General features: G+C 39.9%; 1 protein-coding gene across 1 annotated transcript in view; it reads right to left on the bottom strand.

The window, feature by feature from the left end:
• The window catches only part of NCAM2 (neural cell adhesion molecule 2), a 271,498-nt gene that overhangs the window by 105,694 nt on the left and 142,996 nt on the right, over window positions 1-22,808 (bottom strand). The window contains exon 8 of the mRNA XM_056858381.1: window positions 22,576-22,721. Coding sequence (XP_056714359.1) covers window positions 22,576-22,721 — 146 coding nt within the window. The remainder of the gene's footprint in view (window positions 1-22,575; window positions 22,722-22,808) is intronic.

Here is a 22,808-nt window from a genome sequence, read left to right as displayed (position 1 = left end):
CCCACATTTCTCCGACAAGCCTGGGAGCATGCTGTTGAGACAGGGGGAAACATCCGCCCATTGCTTCTGTACCTTATAGCTACAGGGGAGCAGGCAGAGTGTGTAGAGAAAGAGATCAAAGAGATGCTAGAATCGGGAGTGACCACCCCATCATTCTAGTCAAGAAGCCAGATGGCCCTGTGTGGTTTTGTGTCAATTACAGACAACTGAATGCAATTACTCAGGTAGATGGGTAAAAAAGCTGACTGCTTCCTAAGTTCTATGCACACAACAACATTGTTCTGTTTTCTATTAAACCAATACTTGAACTTAAAAAAAAATACTAAATACTTATCTCAGTTATGAGTGGAGATAAAAGGTAGGCTGGCTGGTGGATGGGAAGGAAGAGGGGAAAGGTGAGCATATGGTGGTTGCTGGGAGGAGGGAAAGCAAAAATAGTATGGGGAAGGGAATATAGGGGAAAATAAGATGCCCCCTGCAAGTCCTTATGGGTTCAGCACCATGCATCTGGGTCCAGCCTGGTCAATATGGGCTCAGCACCATGCCTGGACTGGGCCCAGCAGTCAATACCACAAAAGTGGGCCATGTTTTTCTCAGGTAGAGGCTACCAAAGGGAGGAAAATCTGGAAATGGGGGTAGATAAATAGTGGAGGGAAAGGAAATGTCTGAGAATTTTCACGGTGAAATGCTGGATTAGTGGGGAAAACAAAACAAAATATTGTACTCTTTTTGGAACCTTCATTTATCTTGGTTTTTTTTTTGCATATTGCCTGTGATTGTTGCAGAAGCGGAAGATGTTTCAGTATGTTAGAAGTCATTAAAAATGTGCAACAAAAACAGCACAAAGGTTGTTTGGAGGGCATGGAAGGGAAGGATCAGTCTGGGCCATGCCATAATTTCACAAAAATAAAAAATAAAAAAAAAGATTTTTTTAATTTTATGACAGGAGATAATATACAGGTATAGGATAGAATTATTATAAGAACATAAGAAAGGCCCTGCTGGATCAGACCAAGGCCCATCAAGTCCAGCAGTCTGTTCACACAGTGGCCAACCAGGTGCCTCTAGGAAGCCACAAACAAGATGAGTGCAGCACCACCATCCTGCCTGTGCTCCACCGCACCCAAAATAATAGGCATGCTCCTCTGATACTAGAGAGAATAAGTAAGCAGCATGACTAGTATCCATTCTAACTAACAGCCATGAATACCCCTCTCCTCCATGAATATGGAGGTGAGCATATGGTGGTTGCTGGGAGGAGGGAAAGCAAAAATAGTATGGGGAAGGGAATATAGGGGAAAATAAGATGCCCCCTGCAAGTCCTCATGGGTTCAGCACCATGCATCTGAGTCCAGCCTGGTCAATATATTGACCAGCCTGGTCAATATAACACACATTATATGTGTGTTACACCCATGTTACAGATTTTCATTGGGTCCTGCCATCAGTTCCCCTAGTCCGGCATCATTTTTCCAATGGTGGCCAACTGAAAGGGCCCAGAAACAACAACATTCTTATTGTCTCTCCTGACCCAGAAACTGACATTCAAGTTTATACTGCTTCTGAACAAAAAGCCATCATGGACAGACCTATTGATAGATCTAATGAATTTATCCAATCCCATTTTCAGACATCTAAAGCAATGATTGTCACTACATCTGCTGACAGTAAGTTTTGCATGCTAATTATATGTCAGGTATAGAAATATTTTACTTTATGTCTCCTGAATTTACTTCCCACCGACTTCATTGGGTGCTTCCAAATACTACAAATTTTTGGCATATTACATAGATATAAGACATAGTTTTCCAGTAGTGAAACCTGGAACTTTACAATTTTATATTCCTGCCTACATATCTGCATATAATACATGGACATGGGCATACACATATGCATGTACTCACATAGAACAAAATAATTAGGCTTAGTACAAATGTCAATCAATAAGAATGACTGCACAATCCTGAAGGGGGGGCAGAGCTTCTCAGCAGACCTCTACACTGGTGTAAGTACCACTTGCACCATCCATAGTGGCACAGATGCTGGCACAAGTGCACCTACATTGGTGTAGGGGTGCTGCTTGGCAGCATGAGGCTCAGGCGCCAGTGCTACCTCACCAGCAACATTCTTCTATCATAAATGTTTGTGCTGGTGTCCAGGAGGGATGTTCCCAGGGGTGGAGCTGACATTCATGGGGTTTGGGGGGAAATCGCTTCCTCCACCTTCTACGCTGCTGGAAGTCACCCAGGAGGTGGCACAACTGTGCCATCTCCAGGCTCCTTGTAGGTGCCCCCTCTTCAGGATTGGGCTACCCGTGAATGAAATCTTAGTGAAAACTGTCCCTGATACTTGCAGAAGATTATGCAACACACATATATGGGGATACATTGGGAATTTTACTTGTTAATCACATAAATCTTCAAAGAAATTTCAAATCCCATTTTTAATAAATATGTAACATTCCAAGGGATGTACAAATATCTTTGGCTAAATATGTTTGGCAATTTTATTGCTATTTTTGACAAAGAAGAACTCCACAATTCATTTCAATAAAAGGTGTAAATTATGTACAAAAAGATATAATTGTCAAGATCGTTGCTGGGGGTTGGAGGTACCCCATCTTCCATTAGAGGCAGAGCTAAGCCATTAGGGGTCATCAAGCTAGGCAGCTGTGTCATCCAACTAGACAGTAGTGTTTCTGCCATGGTGGGAACCCCATTGGCTACTTGGCCAGGAGTCAACATCACAGACATGGCCCAAGAGGAGGACAGTGATCAGGAGGGTAATTATGGAGTTAAAAGTAAGGGGTTAAAATAGGGAAGTATGAGACTGGTGCTGTCAACCCATCAGCTCTCCAACTCTTGCAGAAAGATTCATCCTCCCAAGAAAGCCAGGAAGGTGGCTCTGACAGGCTGACTTGAAAGTCAGGGAGACACCAATGAGGACAGACCAATCTGGTTTCCAGGAAGAAGAGGAGCCAGCTGGGGGAAATGAGGATGATGGGGTGAATCTCAAACCCTCTCCCCTTTTCACAGTGGAGACCTTTAAAAACAGCAAGTAAGCAGCCTTCTATACAGGTGGAAGGAAGCCCGAATATAAAACCTGACAACTGTCCAGTCCCTCATCAGGTCTTGCAGATAGAAGGATCAAAGCAACATTTTGAATTCAAAGATACGTTTCAACTAGCAGCAAGGTTAATGTCGTCCCCACCCCACCCCATACCATATGTGGTCTAGCCTCTGGGAGGAAAAAGCACATTTCTATGAAAATGAAATTCTGCACAGCTAGCTTTAAATAAATGATTCTTCTGTAATTCAAAATGTGCCACACAATACTGGTCTAGGACCTGGCTACATAATATTCCCAATAATACTTCCAAAATCTTGCACATCCACAGGTGAACACAGCACATTAAAGCGAATGAATTACAGACCACCAATATTTCCAACTGATAAAAAGACTCTGTGGGACAAAAACCACCTTCCTGGGGTTTTTAACAAGAACTCCCTTACAAACTATGGAAATAATGACTTCATCCTAGCATAAGAGTAAGGCTTTTGTTTTAATTGTTGTTGACCATCTGTATGTAATTCAGTCCTAGGCTGGAATTACCATTTTCTGTTGATACCCAATTACAGTCTACTACAATTTGCATAATTGTGTAACTCAATTTAATTTATCAGAGTCTTCCTTGATACTCTTGTAGTGTTTTGTTTGGGAGGGGAGATGTTGCAGCAAATGAGGTGAAGCTGTACAGTTGCCAGATTGTGTTTTGTTTTGACTAGGATGGAAGATAATGTGCAATGCACAAAAAGCAACAAGCAGTAACAATCATTTTGTGTTTGGATTACAATCACTTTGTGAAGCTTTTCTTTCTCTTCTGTATATCTCAGCCTGTGAGCTGAATTCTGCAGTCAATTATATTATATGGTCCAGGGATAAGTACAGAAATGCTTTATAAAGAAATTAATTTTTTTTTAAAAAAAAAAAACCTAAATTGATCATTGAATGAGTTCTAAAATTCTCATATAGCAATCATGCTGTTCTTCTACCATAGGGTGATTTTGTTTGTCACTGTTCATAACCATGATGCATCCCTCCAAGACCACATCCGTTTATTATTATCAAGTTCATTTGGTTGAGATCTAAAGAATGCCATGTGTCACCACCCATAATTACTAAATAAAGCTCTAGTATGAATAACACCGCCATTTCTCAAATGTATGATGTATACATCAATACTGTTCCTTTGATAATTCTTATAGATCATACCTCTCAAAAGGTAAAATTTGTTACCTATAATCAGAGAATGCAATAAAGAAATAATTGCCAAATGTTCAGATGGTAGGAGAGCCAAAGCAAGATGATGTCTTAACTTTTAACTTAAGTTATTACTGGTCTATGCAGTTCAGCACCTGCTCAGTTCAGCAAGCAGAAAGTAGGTAGCTGTGAAAGTCAAGTTTTATCCCTGTTTTCAAGAGAGATAGCATTAAATTTCTAAAGGATGCAGATTCTTTGATGTCCATGAAATATATCCATTTGCCAAATAAAATATAAAAAAATATATACTGCATGTTTTATGGTTGATGAACTAGCATCCACAGGAGAAATAAAGAAATCTGTACAGACATTTGCAAGTCAGTCAGGCTTCAATGTCGGATGCAAGGTAGATCAGCTCTGCACAGCAAGCCAGCTCCTCAAGTAGTGAAAAAGCAATGTAGACAAAAAAAAATGCTATCTGAACTGAACATATTGTGAAACTTCCAGAGGTTGAAACATTAGGCCAAGATTTCCTAGGCTGAAAAGCTACCTTTGATGAGCAAGGGCTGTTATTCACAACAGCCACCAATGTGCAGAAGCTGATGGAAGCTCCCTTCTGGATTATGGATGCAACATTCACAACAATCCCCACATTCTTCAGGAAAATGTATTCTATCCATGCACCTGTTGGAAACAGCAGAAAATTCCAGAGTATTGCCATGTGTATATGCCTTATTTTCCACTGATTCAGAATCATGTTATACCTGAGTTTTGCACCTCTAAAAAATGGAAGACCTTGGAAGGATACTACAAATTAATGTATTTCACACAGGTACTAACCAATGCAACATGCTACAGTTTCTTTAATGGGTTGATTTTTTTCCCTCAGGGGAAGAAGTTATTTGCACTAGCTCATTTAACAGATGTTAAATCAGTGTTTAAGCCACCACCACACACAAAAAAACAATCCTACAGTAAAGATATTTTGTTGCTTTGGCTTTCTGTCCATCCTAACATCTAATTTTAAAGTGGAAATGACATTTTGTATATATTAAAAATAACTTGATAATTATCATTACATAAAGATGCCAAAACTCCTGAGAATGCCAAACATAATTTAAGAAATGGTAGCAATATGAGACATGATTAATTACTGCCTTATGCTAGTGTTTTCATGCAACATTTTGATTGGTTATATAAAGAGGTGACACAGGGCATTGTACATACCAAAACCAACACTACTTCTTCATTTCTTGAAAGAGCTGGAATTGATTCACCTGTAATTACTGGAAGGCAAAAAAAAGGAAAGAAAAGAAGAAAAGAAAAGAAAAGAAAAAAAGGAAAAAAAAGAAAATAATGAAAGTAAAGAATACTTTAATTGTTTGCCATAAATCACCTCAAATTAAGCTATGAACACTATTTTTTTTTAGTTTTCTAGTAACAATGAAGTGGCACCAAGAATCAGTCCAACAATGGGGAAAATCAGTCAATATTTTATGATGAGACTGGCTAGCTGATGGCGTTTAACTAAAAATTGCCATTAAGTATCCTAACTGAAGAGGGTATACAGTTCATCACAAAACAGGAAGACAAAGACAACATTACAAGTTGCCATCAGCAGAAGGACTACAAGACACTACTCCGCTCACTTGTGGATCAGCTCTTCCACTGTACCTTGTGTGGAAGAGGCAGAGGGAGGAGAGGTTGGTTTAGTTCAGGATTTTAAAATGCTGTTTTCAACTTGTTTCCTGTTTTCCCTCACATCTGTCCCACAAATGTCTCCTCAGAGGTTTAATTTTTATGATTTTTATTTTAAAATTGTAATGCCACTGATGGAATGAATGAAAACTTTATGAATACTGAGAGTCATATTGGGGAATATACAACTGGAGTATGTGACAAAGAATATTTTAGTCAGCTGCACTTTTCTGACTATAACATGGAACAGTATTGCACCAACACTTTTGTTTCTCTCTCGCTCTCTTTGGTGGTTGGAGATCTCCTGCTATTACAACTGATCTCCAGCCGACAGAGATCAGTTCCCCTGGAGAAAATGACCGCTTTGGCAATTGGACTCTATGGCATTGAAGTCCCTCCCCTCCCCAAACCATACCTCCTCAGGCTCCGCCCCAAAAACCTTCTGCCGGTGGTGAAGAGGGACCTGGCAACCCTACTCTTTGGTCATGTTGGAGGTTTTGGCTTCTGGAACATATTGTGGGGAAGTAAGCCGATTGAAAAGGAAGCAGGAGAACCAGGGATGATGAATTAGGAGGGCTGCATCCTATTTTCCCTTTCCACTCATAGTACTTCTGTTCACAGAAGAGGGAAAGGATAATTTTAGCTGCTCCCCACTATTGCTGCTCTCCACTTTTGCCCCCAAGAGGCATCTTGTCTCCTCTTTTGTTTCTACAGTGTATCTTATCGTGTTATAATAGCTTTTTAATCGCTGATGATTACATCAGTTTGTTTAAAAAATTACAATGAAGACTCCCAAATTGTACAGTGCCACCAAGCCTTGTGGAAACCCAGCTGTCAACTGTTTGTGCCAAAGGCATACAGGCAGACGTTTTGAGGTCTTTCACATGGTACTGCACTGTGGACATTTGAGAATGGCAAAAACAAAGAAAGGCTAGCAAAAAGTATGTTGTCCTGGAGTGGGGAAAATGTTGCTAATTTCTGTTGTTCCTGTCCCACTTGCAAAAACTTGAGGATGCTGCAGGACTGGATACGCACCGTTCTGCAGAATCTGACTGTGATCGACATTCTGTTTGAGCACACAGCAGTAAAGATTCTGGGCTCCTTTCACAAACCCACTCAGCGAGGAAGTAAATCTGTGTAAGTTATAGTGAACTTTGGGACAAGATATCCAAAAGGCAGCCCCTTATCCAAAGCTGATTTAAATTATGCGCTCAGTGGGATCTTCTCTCTCTTTGCAAGATTAGGCATGCCACAAAGCATCTGAAGAAGTGAGCCCTGACTCACAAAATAATCATGCTGGAACAAAGATTGTTAGCCTTTAAGATGGCACTGGATTTCTGTTTTAGTTTGTTACAATAGACTAACACAGCTATCCCTCTGGAACTCTGCTCAACAATATTACCCACATTACAAAAACTTTCTATCAAAGAAATATTTCAATGGTGGTTTCTGCAAGGTGGCTGGCTTGTGTGGTCTCCCCATTACTTGTGTGGTTTCCTCATTACAGCTACTAGGGCTGCCAACCTCCAGGCACTCTCCTGCTATTACAACTGATCTCCAGCCGATAGAGATCAGTCCACCTGGAGAAAATGGCTGCTTTGGCAATTGGACTCGATGGCATTGAAGTCCCTCCCCTCTCTAAACCCCACCCTCCTCAGGCTCCACTCCAAAAATCTCACCCACCCTGACACCCAACCCCCTAGCGCCCAGCTGCTGCTGCCGGTTTCAAGTTGCAGCGAACGTCTGGGGGAGGGGAGGGGTAGAGATGCTCGGGTAGAGCATCTGCTTGGCATGCCGAAGGCCCCAGGTTCAATCCCGGGTATCTCCAGTTAAAGGGACCAGGCAAGAAGGGGATGTGAAAGACCTCAGCCTGAGACCCTGGAGAGCCGCTGCTGGTCTGAGTGGGGAGGGGCCATGGCTCAGTGGTAGAGCATCAGCTTGGCATGCCGAAGGTCCCTGGTTCAATCCCCAGTATCTCCGGTTAAAGGAACCAGGCAAGGAGATGATGTGAAAGACCCCTGCCTGAAACCCTGGAGACCCACTGCCGGTCTGAGTAGACAATACTGACTGTGATGGACCAAGGGTCAAAAATTACCAGTTCAATATCATTATAATTATATCAATATACATTATAACAATACATGTAACCGTTTCTCTAAATTCCCAGAATTCCCTAAAAAATCATTAAAAAATAAATTCTCTGAACTTTTCTGTTGTGGCTGCAGAAGGGGCTAGAGCATTACTTTTCTTGTGGGTACAGTCTGCAAAGCCCTTTTGCTCAGCCCTCAGGCACAGATTGAAGATTAAACTGAGCAGAGAATATTGTCGAAGGCTTTCACGGTCAGAGTTCATTGGTTCTTGTAGGTTATCCGGGCTGTGTAACCGTGGTCTTGGAATTTTCTTTCCTGACGTTTCGCCAGCAACTGTGGCAGGCATCTTCAGAGTAGTAACACTGAAGGACAGTGTCTCTCAGTGTCAAGGGTGTAGGAAGAGTAATATATAGTCAGAAAGGGGTTGGGTTTGAGCTGAGTATTGTCCTGCAAAAGTATTGTCCTGTAAGTATCAAGATAATGTGCTAATGAGGGTATGGTATGTTAATATGGAACCATTGTATCCTGAAGTGATCTGTTAATGTGTGTAATCCAAAACTAATCTGTATGGCTATTGTTGAATGTTGTCTTTTTCTGGAGGTTTTTCAGGGCAAGAAGCCAAGCCTTATTCATTCTTAAACTCTCCTCTTTTCTGTTAAAGTTGTGCTGATGTTTATGAATTTCAATGGCTTCTCTGTTCAATCTGACAAAATAGTTGGTAGAATTGTCCAGTCTTTCAGTGTCTTGGAATAAGACCCTGTGTCCTGTTTGTGTCAGTCCATGTTCAGCCACTGCTGATTTCTCAGGTTGGCCAAGTCTGCAGTATCTTTCATGTTCTTTTATCCTTGTTTGTATGCTGCGTTTTGTGGTCCCGATGTAAACTTCTCCACAGCTGCAAGGTATACGATATACTCCTGCAGAGGTGAGGGGATCTCTTTTGTCATAATTCATATGTTGGGGAACCAATGGCACTCACGATGGGTCGGAGTGGAACGGAATCCTTATGAATTTTAGGTAGTCCATATAATCGTGGTGGTTGTGCTTCAGTCTTGCATAGTTTTCTGTGTGTGTCGGGATGAAGAGTGGAATTCTTGATCAGAATGCACATACACATACAAAAAACTAAAACGAGATCCAACTTGCAAAATTACCAGGAAAACTAGCATTCTGATCAAGAATGTTTAAACCCACCAAGAAAATACAACAAATGCTACGATCAGCAAAAGACAAAGAGCAGCATAAGAGAATATATGATATATATATATATGCGCGCACACACACACATATTGTATAAAGAAAAAGCAGATGCAATCTTTCTACAAGAAGTGGAATTCCCAGAATTAAAGCTGGGGAGCAGTATGTCCCAGCCTATTCAGATTCAAGGAAAACACGAGGCCCTATTGGGTAATTAAAAGAGCAGCAGCCACTATGGAGGTGTGGATGTCCAAGCCATATTTTAGCCATGCCTCCCCTGAGCAGGCTTGGCTGCTGGCTGCTGAACCACCTACCTTCCTTTTAGTCATCACAGGATTAGCCAGTTGCCATTGGGGCCAAGCAGAAATTTTTGTTTTCCCCCAAATTAAGAGTGTCTCTTTTCACCTGCTTTGTGATGTCATGGTGGAGGTTGGTTAAATAGGCTGGGTTATTAGGGCTGGGAAGGAAGGGAAGCAGGAAGGAAGCAGGGAAAGGTATGGATATGGGAGCTGGTTAGGGTTGCCAGCTCTGAGTTGGGAAATACCTGGAGATTTTTGGGGTAGAGCCTGATGAGGGTGGGGTTTTGGGAGGGAAGGACTTCGATTCCATAGAGTCCAGTTGCCAAAGTGGCCATTTTCTCCAGGTGAACTGATCTCTATCAGCTGGAGATCAGTTGTAATAGTGGGGGATCTCCAGTTACTACCTGGAAGTTGGCAACCCTGTAGGTCATTAATGTGTAGGCCATAACAAGTTTAGCAGGGATTGGGTGGACTGATCAGGATAGGTAGGGATGTTCAGCAAGCACCCGGAGACATCCAAAGTGGTGGATAGTGTTGCAGGTCCCTCTTTGCCACCAGCGGGAGGTTTTTGGGGTAGAGTCTGGAGATGGGAGGGACATCAATGCCATAGAGTCCAATGGCCAAAGGGACCATTTTTCTCCAGGTGAACAGATCTCTATCAGCTGGAGATCAGTTGTAATAGCAGGACATCTCTAGCTAGTACCTGGAGGTTGGCCACCCTAGCGGTGGAGGGTTGCATCCAGATCAACACATCAGTGGCTGTGTGGTGGGGTGTGGCTGGGAAGGAGTGGCCCTTGGTGCTGAGCAACATTTTACCAAACTTAGTATGGCTGCATGGCACATCAAGTGAGTGGCTGAGGCTGGGCACCTTGCAGCACATTGTGTGCAGGTGGTGATAAAGATGGCAGAAGACGCCAGCTGTTTTTGGAGTCAAGGATGTGTCTGCCAACAAAGGTGGCCACTAGCAGGCTGCCTAGCACAGCCCAAAATTTTTAATATATTAGCACATTTAATTATGATGCAGATCAGTTTAAATATATAAATAAACTAGTTATACCCATGCTATTGCCTTGTGTCTTCATTGAAGGATGCTTGGGGCAAACACAATGATGCTTGGCACAAACACATATTCAAGCTTCACAGATCACACTAGTAGAACAATCAAAACTAAGAAAGTTGTATATAGCAGCTAGCACACAAAAGAACAAGGGAGTCACTATCTACATTGAGAACTCAAATGTAAAAAAAAATATATGGTATGAGATAGTAATGCAAGATATTTGTTATTAAATGGCTTCATTCAATAATAATAAATTTCTTTTAGGAACATTTATGCGCCAAACTTTAACCAAAAGGGCCTTTTATGAAACTTTGCAGGAGAATCTTATACATTTTGCAGAAGACATTGTTCTAGCAGGTGACGTCAATAGGGTTATGATTAAAGGGATGGATAGGTCAATTGAGAAATCAAATACTCCTACTTTGCTTTATATGTTTAGTAAAAAGTCCAAGGTATTTAAGTTAATAGATATTTGGAGATTGTGTAACTAAAGAGAAAGAGACTATACTAATTCACGGCTCACAAGTCATATTTGCAAATAGACATGTTTTTGATATCTTCTTTACTTGTAAAATCTGTGTTTAAAACAAAGACAGAAGCTACCTCTTTCACTGACCATTTCCCAGTAACTTTGGAGTTCAGTCCAAAAAGGAAAATTTCCCACTCTTGGTGCTTAGATAACAGCTTATTAAACTGCCATGAAATTAAGAACAAATTTAATGGTGAACTGTATGATAGTCATAATGATATATCACCAATTACTATATGGGAAGCGGGTAAGTCCTTTTTTAGGGGCCTTGCCATTAGCACATCATATTTTAGAAAGAAATGTGAGGCAGATCATATGGCAAGGTTAGATCAAATAAGGCAATTAGAGTGGGAACATAAAAAAGATCAAAGCAATATAACATATAACAAACTTAAAGAAGCAAAGGAAAAACTGGAAGTGATGGAAGTAGAAAATATATAAAATATGCTTTATACGAAGCAAAATTACTTTGAACATGGAGACAAGGCTGGCAATGTTTTATCATACAAACTGAGAAAGAAGAAAGTTAACAATATTATAACTCTAATCCAAGATGAAAAAAGGAAATAGAGTAACACATTCTCCATCAACAACAAATGCATTTATGCAATAACAGAAAAAGTTACATTTATCACAGATACCTTCTGATCAAGAGATTGAAGCTTTTTTAGAAAATAAAGCCCCCAAGATTAAAATAAATTGACAAATTAACCTTAGAAAGTCAAATTACCCTTCATGGACTGAAAACAGCAAAAGGTAAACTAAAGAAAAACAACGCCCCATGCTCTGATTGGCTGACACCCTAAGTCTACCAAACCTTCACACAAACCATTATGCAACCTTTACTATCAACAATAAACTATATTTTTAAAGACAAGAAGATTCCAAGATCTTGGACAAAGTTGAAAATGATAGTTATCTCTTAACCAAACAAAGGCTTAACAGACATTAGATCATATGCACCCTCAGGTTTTCATAACTATGATTATAAAATTTTAACATCTTTATTAACAGAGCAAAGAAAATAATCAGCAATTATCAGTGCAATCCAAAGGGGAGGGGAACAGTAAGGGAGCTGACTAGCCTTCATGCAGGTGATTGAGCCATAGTGTTGTCATGGTTGAAGGATGGACAAGGATTTGGAGCCCCAGGTTCAATTTGCCATGGAAGGTCGCTGGGTGACTGTGGGTCAGTCACACACTCTCAGTCTAATCTACCTCACAGGTTGTTGTGAGGATAAAATGAAGGATAGGAGAATGATGTAAGCTACTTTGTGTCCCTACTGGGGAGAAAGGTAGAATATAAATAAAGTAAGAGGAGGAGGAGGAGGAAGGAGGAGGAGAAGAAGAAGAGTTGGTTTTTATATGCCGACTTCCTCTACCACTTAAGGGAGATTCAAACTGGCTTACAATCACCTTACCTTCCCCTCCCCACAACAGACATCCCGTGAGGTAAGTGAGGCAGAAAGAGTGTAACTTGCCCAAGGTCACCCAGCTGGCTTTGTGTGCAGGAGTGGGGGGGGGGATTCAGTTCACCAGATTAGCCTCCGTCGCTCATGTGCGCTTACTCTAAGAAGGGAGTGCTGTTACCTTGGGGGGCTGACATTTGGGGGGTATCACTGAGGAGGCAAGGGCTCGCAGGGTCCCCAGAGTCAATGGCTAGGGCAGCCAATGCAGCAGGCAGACTCAATTTCTTAGAAGAGCGGTGGGGAGGTGTCTAGTGGAAGAGCGGGTATCTGTCTCAGTTCCTGGGTGCTGTATCAGGAGAGTCAGAGCTGAGTGCAAAGCCATGGGGAATTTTCACAGAACATGTGAATAATACATTTTTGATCTTAATGTTGAAGTGGAAATTGGATGATTAACTTTGAGTATGTCACAGTTTTTTTCACTGTAGAAAGACAGTATTTTGCAATTTATATATTAACATCTGGTTATTCAATTTATATGATATGATTGGGAAACATATTCTAGTTATTGGGAAAGGACCTTAGATCGGCCTCTGTACCACAGGACTGGAGAATGGACAATATAACACCCATTTATAAAAAAGGATCCGGGGGGACCCAGGAAATTACAGGCTAGTTAACTTAATGTCTGTTCCAGGTAAATTGATGGAAAGCATTATTAAAGGGAGAATTGCAAAGCATATAGAAGGGCAAGCCCTGCTGAGCAAAACCCAACATGGCTTCTGTAAAGGTTGGTCCTGTCCCACTAACCTTTAACAGCGCATTCCTGAGAGGAATGCCTGCCCCGGTCAAAATTCTGCTGGATCTTATCATGTAGCTAAATTTTGTTGGAAGGCCATTACCAAAAGGAATGCTTAAAGCAAAAAGGGTTATATTATTTGTGATGCATCAGATGACAAGTGATGGGTGAAGCAAGGTATAATGTTTTTTTTTCCTTTGGGTACTTGGTATTTTAATATGCTGATAAATGTATTTTAACCTGTCCATTTTAGGATATCTTATTTTATTTTCTCTTTTTTTATTTAATGTTATAATGTTATATATGTAGCTGTATTCTATGCTGGCAATTGGCTGTAACAACAATAAACTAACCCCAACTTCACATATACACTGGTGGGATCTGTGCTGGCAATGACAGATCAAGAAAGGGATCTCAGTGTGGTAGCTCGATGACGTTGTCAACCCAGTGTGCGGCTGCTGTGAAAAGGGCAAATTCCATGCTGGCCATAATTAGACAAGGAATAGAGAATACTGCCCTTGTATAAGTCTATGGTGAGACCACTCTTGGAATACTGTGTACAGTTCTGTTCACCACACTTAAAAAATGATACTGCAGAGCTTAAGAAGATGCAGAAAAGAGCAATCAAAATGATCAGGGGCTAGAGCAACTACCCTATGAAGAGCGGTTAAAATGCTTGGGGCTGTTTAGCTTGAAGAGAGTGGTTAAGGGGAGATTTGATAGAGGTCTATAAAATTATGCATGGTATGGAGAGAGTGGACAGGGAAAAACCTTTCTCCCTCTCATAATACTAGAACATGGGGTCATTGTTGAAATTGGAGGGTGAGAGATTCAAAACATATAAATGGAAGTATTTCTTTACACAACACTTAGTTAAATTGTTGAGAATGTTGTGATGGCTGCCAACTTGGAAGGCTTTAAGGGGGGAGTGGACATGCTTATGGAGGATAGGGCTATCCATGGCTACTAGTCAAAATGAATACTAGTCTTGATGCATACCTATTCTCTCTAGTATTAGAGGAGCATGCCTATTATATTAGGTGCTGTGGAATACAGGCAGGATGCTGCTGCAGTCATCTAGTTTGTGGGTTTCATAGAGGCACCTGGTTGGCCACTGTGTGACCAGACTGCTGGACTAGATGGGCCTTGGTCTGATTCAGCATGGCTTTTCTTATGTTCTTATATTCTTATGACCATTTGATAGCATGTTTTCTATTTTAGCAATAATAAATACAGCATCTAGAATCTCTTCTTAAGACTTGGTCTCCCACACTTAAAGACACCAGGAAGCATATATATGTTCATATTTAATACTTTAGACCAGTGCGCAAAGAGGAAAAGGCAATCATTCATTTCAAAGTGTGGAATAAGATTTGGATATATATTTGCTGCATTTAAATTCATTTGTTTCTAGCGAGAATGAATGCTGAATGAGAGTGAATTGTGAAACACTTTCACTATGTTCCTCACACAAAGCATCTCTTGTGGAAATGTCCTTGGCAACATTCTCCAGATGTCTTTGAAATAAAGCTTATTCAAAAAGAGTCTCTTTGAAACTGGAAAAGAGTGAATGCTCTTTTTTCCCATCCATACCATCTTTCAACCCGTTCACAACCCACTAATGTTTTTTTAGATGAAGGCATAACTGCCATTGCAGTAATCAAACTGAAAGGTAATGCATAATAAGGTCATGTTCTAAAAAGCTGTAACTTTAGGGTTATCATGATAGCTAGCTTATTCGCTTGATTATCGACAGAGCGGTCTTACTAAGTAGTCAATAGGGATGTGCATTACAAAATTCCTGAGCTGAAAATATACATGGACATTACTGTTACCCTACTGAAAATAAAAGTCCCGAAATTCTGGAACCCCAAAAATCACATGGAGTTGAATCCCGAACCTGTAACATCCTACCCCAAAATCAGCTATCACTGTAGAACCCCACCCCTTCAAATCCTGGCTCTGAAATTAAAACTTTTTTTTTTGATCTTGGAGCACAGTCACATGATTTTTCATAGCACTGCTCATGTGTTTCAGTGAAATACTAATAGTATTTCAGTGAAATACTAAATTGTGTTCAGCAATAGTTTCTCATAAATACTGTACTTGTTTCTATTACTTCCTTTCTATTGTTTCTATTACTTACTTGTTTCTATCACTTAGAAATTTTTGTTGCCTGTCAGCATGTATTGTAACCGCCTCCTTAGTCCAGTTTACCTTCAGTTCTGTTATTGGGTAATGTGCCAACTGGCCAAGTTTGTAGATGGCACAAAATGATTCAGGATGGTGAAAACCAAGGCCAATTGTGAAGAGTTCCAGGAGGACTTCTACAAATTGGGTGAGTGGGTGACAATGTGGCAAATGAAACAATGTTAGTAAGTGATGCATACTGTAACATTAGTGGAATTATGCATATTGATGCCTAGTGGAATGTAATAGTAAGTGATGCATATGGGAATATAAAATCCCAACTTCAAGTATATGCTAACTTGCTGAGACTGAGAGGGAAAGAGATCTTGAGATTGCAGCGGTCCACAATACTATTTATGGATTGATTTCAGGCAGCAGGATGGCTACCATACAAGGACAGACGAGTTTCAAGTACGTCTGCTTCCTTTATACAATTAATACCACATACAGGGAGAGTCAATTGTAGTAGTGCCAGCACTTTTCAAATAGTAGCCTACAAATGTGTGGCTGGATCTTACTGTGATCTCTATCATTCCAAAAGTATCAAGTAATGGAAGATACCATTACTAGCAGGGCTCTCTTTGCACATTGCATTCATTATGTAAAAAATGTCTTTCTACAACCTGCTGATTGCTTAACATGAAATCTATTGTGATATAACCAACAGGGAGAACTTGTTGTGCTCACGATGCTAAGTGCATTAGAGGGCCCTCATTGCAAGCTGCTCTTCATGCATCTTGCAATGGGGAACTTGTAACACTATTCCCAGTAGCACTCTCTTTGTATGCAATGCTCAATATATTTAAGGGTTCTCACTGACAATTTCACATTGAATGCTTTGATAAACACCCCCTTTTAAAAAAAGGCACGAAATGTGGATATATCACTAGAGAATTGAACAATAGGCTTATCAGGTTCTCTGACGTCTCATTTCTTTGGTTGTTTGTTTTTTAATAAAAAGTAAGAGTCTAACGCCTTCCCTTGCAGAGATATAAGGAAAAAAAGAAAGAAAGAAAGAAAGAAAGAAAGAAAGAAAGAAAGAAAGAAAGAAAGAAAGAAAGAAAGAAAGAAAGAAAGAAAGAAAGAAAGAAAGAGAAAGAAAGAAAGCTGGAAACTCAGAGAACCTGCTAAGCCTATTGTTACAATGCCCTAGCGATATATCCATATTTTAGTGCCATAACAAAGAAAAAAGAAAAAAAGAAAGAAAATGAAACCACTCATCTTCCGGGGCGGGGGGAATAGAGTGGTTTGACCATAACAGACCTATAATCAAAAAGTGTGATGGAGGTGGGTGGGAGTTGTAAGGACAAAGAAAACCTACAGAAACATTATGCACAAAGAAAACCAACTCAAATCAACATCTAGGTAAAAGTGGTCTCAAAAGAACTGGGTTGGTGAGGGGGGGGGGAAATCAGGGCAAAAAAATATCAACAAAAAAAAGTGAAAACCGAAGGAACAAAATGCATGAGGAAATCGGGGATAAACCAAAGCAGTATGGGACCAGAACTGATTTGGGGGTGGGGACCCTTGCAGAAAAGCCCTATGACCTTGAGTCAGACTTCTGTGAACTCAGGCAGCTCATGTGAGGGAGGGCAGGAAGAGATGAGTCAGTGCTCAGGTCACATGTCTCTTACATGCCTTTAGGAAAGACTTCTTAAAAGTAGAGAAAATCGGGGTATAAAAATCTCATCTTCCTTCTCCTCCTTTTTCTCATGGTGCTTCTAAAATGCAGTTTTTGCAGGCCGCTCAAGATTCAAGAAAGGGCTGCTGATGGTCCAAGGTCTTTTAAATAATGAAGAGACATTCCTGAAATCTGGATATGACTTTCAACCAATTTACTCCATAAACTTTAATAAGAATCAGCTTGCAGTAGATGTAAGTATCCATTTGACTCCATGGAGAATAAAATCTTAATAGACAACAAAAAAAGGGGGGGGGGAGGAAACAAATTCAACCAAAAATAGTCCAGGGAACCTAAGGGTTGAGCTGAGAACTAAAAATACTTTAATATATATTTATATATTAGGTGTACACAATATAATGGATAGAAACACTGGGCCTGGACTGCAGGCTACATATAAACTCACAAGTATAAACCGTTACAAAAATAATCAACACCATTGATGATATGTAAACTATAAATGACTAATAGATGATACATGTTTCTGCCTCTTGGGCCTTCCTCAGTAGTCAAATTATACAAAACATGATTATTCAAAAACACATCCGACAATGCTCTTGACAAAGTATTTTATCTGAAATTTGTAAACCTTATATCCTGTGTGGCTAGATGTGAATTAATAACACCAATCATCCGTCTGTTGATGCTAATAGATCTTGTCACTTGTTGATGTTAAAACACATCCGGAGACATACAGTTTTTTTGCACCAGATACTTGTATGAGCAAATTAACATGTTGAAAGACTTAAAATTGGTGTTATTAATTCACATCCAGCCACACAGGATATAAGGATTACAAATTTCAGATAAAATCCCTTGTAAACTGCATTTCTGGATGTGTTTTTGAATAATCAAGTTTTGTATAATTTGACCACTGAATAAAATCTTAACCCAGAGTCTAAAAACTGTGGCCTAAATCTGAGTTTCAAGAGATCTAAGGACTAGTTCTTCACACAGAGAGACTCTTGCAATGCAGTTAGGAGCACCAGTAATTTTATGGAGAAAATAGTTCAGAAGGGAATCAATCAATTCTCCACAGGCTTCCACCCACAAGGGGGCTGCGTACATAAATTGCAATCCTACTTTACTGTAAAATACAGTGACAGCAGCTGGGATGTATTGACCAACTTTAGATTAAAAAGAAAAGAAAAGAATTATTGCCTTCACAGCAATAAATGCTTTGGTTTCCTGCATTTCTAATATGGGTTGTCCAGAGCAAATTAGACCAATAATAAATCCCAAGATATTTAAACTGGGTAATTTATTCAATAAAATTATCATTAACACGACAAAGATGTCTCTGTTGACATGAGGACCTAGAGAACTGCATCACTTAGGATTTGCTATAATTAATAGACCCTCAGAAGAGGAATACTCTGTGCAGGAGCTCAGAAGTCAGCACAGATGCCTGGAATGGCTCCAGGATTGTTGGCTGTTGGGGGGGAACGAGAGAAGGAGGAAGGAAAAGGGGAGAGGCTATGAGAGCTTTCAGGAAAGGGAAAGAGGAAATAGTGGGGGGGGATGAGATGCCTCCCTTGCCATTTCCCACTTGTATTCTACTAATTTCCTCATATTTCATGTGTTAATCATGACCTTATAATAATTTATTCAGTGCACAGAAACAAATACTTACTGAAATACTTTCCAGGTCACCATCACAGTATTTGCAAGTAATTCTTAGTTTTATTCCTACTGAAAACAACAATTCAAACAATGTTCAACAAAGTTGTACTATCTACTTCAATTCCAGTGTTGAAAATATCCCATTGGATATTACTTGAATTATTGTTTTCAGAATAGATTTACATCATTTTAAACTGCTCTCACCTGGTCAGCCTCTATGTTATATTAGGGAAATTAAAAATTGTTAACATCTTTCCCCTTAAACTTTTTCTAGATTAAATAATTTGTTATTTCAGCATTTTCTTGCACAATTACCTTTCAGAGCATTTATCATTTTTGGTAACGGTGAAAATAAACTATGACTTTTACTCAAAAACTACATTAAGCAGGAAAGGCAGGGCAAAAAAAGAGCAGCTGAATAACACAAGGTGTAGTACAACAGTATTGGCAGAAAATAGTGAAGATTTGAAATGACTACTGCTGAAAGTTAAAAGAGAAAGTGCCAAATTAGGACTACAGCTGAACATCAAGAAAACGAAAGTAATGACTACAGGAGAATTACACATCTTTAAGGGTGACAATGAGGAAATTGAAATTGTACAAGACTTTCTATTCCTTGGCTCCACCATCAACCAAAAGGGAGACTGTAGCCAAGAAATCAGAAGGAGATTGAGACTGGGAAGGGCAGCCATGAAGGAGCTAGAAAATATTTTGAAGTGTAAGGATGTGTCACTCGCCACCAAGACTAGATTAATTCATGCCATCGTATTCCCTATTACTATGTATGAGTGTGAAAGCTGGACAGTGAAGAAAGCTGATAGGAAGAAAATAGATTCCTTTGAAATGTGGTGTTGGAGGAGAGTGTTACGGATTCTGTGGACTGTCAAAAAAACAAATCAGTGGGTTATAGATCAAATCAACCCTAAACTGACCCTATAAGCTAAAATGACTAGACTGAGGCTGTTGTATTTTGGTCATGTCATGAGACGACAAGAGTCACTGGAAAAGACAGTCATGCTAGGAAAAGTTGAGGGCAGCAGGAAAAGAGGAAGACCCAACAAGAGATGGAGTGACTCAATAAAGGAAGCCACAGCCTTCAATTTGCAAGATCTGAGCAAGGCTGTCAAAGATAGGACATTTTGGAGGACTTTCATTCATAGGGTCACCATGTGTTGGAAGCGACTTGACGGCACTTAACACACATACACACAGTACAACAGTATCTACAGCGATCAAATGAGCTATCTCACTCTGGTGGTCTTTGATAATCAGGATAACAATATCACTTGCACAAGACACACAGTAAACTTTAAGAACACAGTCAACCATAGCTGCAAAGCAAGGAATGCATACCCAATATGAAAAGTCATAAATATTCCTTTACTGCTTCCATATAGTGAATCGTTTCCAATGATCAATCAGCTGTTTATTTCTACACTTAATGGCTAATGTGAGCCACTTGCCCACATGACTAGCACAGGATAAGAACAATGAGATTATGAGAACACAGCCTGCATTTCTTCTGGTTCACAGAACAGAAAGAAGGTGCAATTACAATTATACCCATTTCACAGAATATCCACAGCAGCCTGACTAAGGGACAGAACAGTCCAAGAAATCCGGAATATTACATACAACTATACCATGATACAGAAGGGCTTCAAATTACTCAAAATTAGCAAATTACTCAAATTACTCAAAATTAGCAACACCCACAAACAGTCCTGCTTGAGAAAGTACAATCTCAGTGATAGTCTCCCACTGTATTAGAAAACAGAAGACCAACAACTGTAAACAAATAAGAGATTTGAAGGCATAAAGGACACAATAAGCCATATGTGGCCTTACAAGCACTGGAAACAACAATCAGTATGATACTATTCCAGTGCTGTACATTGTACCACAAAGCCCATTTGTCCATGTATGCAGAGTTGCCAGGACCCCACTGAGGGTAGGGCATCCCTTGCCCCCTATCAGCTGACCAGTAGGGGAGGTCTGGGCTGGCATCTCAGTGATGTCACCAGCAATGTGGTGATGTCACTTCCAGCATGCACCTGAAGTGATATCATTCTGTTGCTAGTGATGTGGAATGCTCTGGTATATGGGTAATACCTTTATGGTAAAAATGGCATCTACCATAGAATTTTTGTCCAAATACCACAGTGTCCCCATGACACCAGAGACATGATGATGTCACTTCTGGTGCACACCAGAATTACACTGCCGTATTGCTGACGATGTCGCTGCAACATTAGCTGACACCTTCCCTCACTTCTTGTAAGTCCCCTCCATCCCCTGCCAGTTGCAAGGAGGGACCTGACAACACTATATGTATGTTACTTACCTACCTGCCAGAGAAAAAAAATGGAGGTAAAATCAGTCTTTTAGTCTTTATCAAGTAATTGAATTAATTCATGTAGCCCCCTTGATCCTGGATCCTGAATTTAGGATGAAGAACAAAAGACCAATGCACTCTTTTGGGAAGATAATTAATTCCAAAATTTATGTAATTTGTTTAAAATATGTATATCCTTCCTGGATGTGAGGGCAATCTGGCTGCGAAATCTGTCACCCCATTATTGCCAGGTTTGATACAGCTGATCTGGCTGTCTAGGCAGGTGTCCCCTATCTCCCTCCCCACTCCATGTGTGTCCCTCCCAAAGCTGCACACTCGATGGAAGAGAACAGCCATCCCAGATAAAAGGAGTGTACTGTTCTTTGGTCAAGGGTTTATCCTTCTTTCCTGATAGGCTCAGTGTGGCTAACAGCAAAGATTAAAATCAGGATAGACACACCATAACACTGTGGGGAAGCAGGGGATGGATGGACAAACTTTGCAAAAACATTCAACCTGGGGCAAATCACCAGTGTGGAAATGTCCTAGGTTATGACAATTTCAGTCTAATATACCATTAAAGGTAGAGACTGACTTTTGCATTTATATTCCACTTAATTATTTTAACACTAGGCTCTCAAAGTTAGTTATTGTCGGAAAAAAGCAAATACAATAAAACTCATAAAATACAAGTTAACAAAGCAAACAAAAAATGGCCAAATGTTTTCTGCTAAATGTAGAACAAAAATAAAAGAGAATGGGAACTGTGGGATATTAGCAGTCAAAGAAGGAAGAGCTATGACTGGGAGACCTGCCCACTTTTCTTCCTCTTGTCTTGTGTTGGAGACTTCAGTCAAAAACATGACTTGCCTTTGCAGTACTTTATCATAGTTGGATGGGCTGTTACCCTGCCCCTTCTTAAACTGAAAGCCTGGATTCACTAGACCTGAACACTGCCATACCAACCAATATTTCAAATATTTCAAATCTGAAGACAATAAGAACTCATTGTCCCTTCAAGCTAAGATACTGTACCTCTTCTACACACACCAAAAACAAACAAATAAAACTTTTTCTGGAGACTTTCCAAGACATAAAGAAAAAAAATATCCTCCTTGCAGTTCATTTCTGGATTGTAACCAGAGGATCCAGAATAAGAAACAATTTTGAACAGTTTACCCTTCTCCTCTAAATATTTATCTTTTGTAATTTGGCAGCACATTTCATTTTTCACTGCACCTGGATTTTCATGCTACAGTACAATTATCTTGTAAACAGAATATGACCTCCAGTTCAAAGTCATACTTAAAACATTTCTCAGTTTAGTTTTTAATGAGCAAGAAACATAAGTTCAGATTTTATTCGATATAATCCTGTTTCCTACAAAAAAAAATCAAGATAAATTGATTTACCTTATCACCTTCAGAGAACGTTATTCCATCAATGGCTCTTTTCCAAGTAATTTCAGGGGCAGGTTCTCCTTCTGCCTCACAGATGAGAGTTGCTTGACCATTTTCAAAGGTGGTTTCATTTTTGAGTTGTATTATTTGAGGCTGTACTGTTAGGAGTACAAATTATATAACTTACTCTTGCTTAAAAAATATAAAGAACACGAGGTACTCATAGTTTTGAGAATGTTCTTTGT

The sequence above is a fragment of the Euleptes europaea genome, chromosome 12 (assembly GCF_029931775.1).
Source record: "Euleptes europaea isolate rEulEur1 chromosome 12, rEulEur1.hap1, whole genome shotgun sequence".
NCBI classification, from domain to species: domain Eukaryota; kingdom Metazoa; phylum Chordata; class Lepidosauria; order Squamata; family Sphaerodactylidae; genus Euleptes; species Euleptes europaea.
This window is presented reverse-complemented; position numbering and strand designations above follow the sequence as displayed.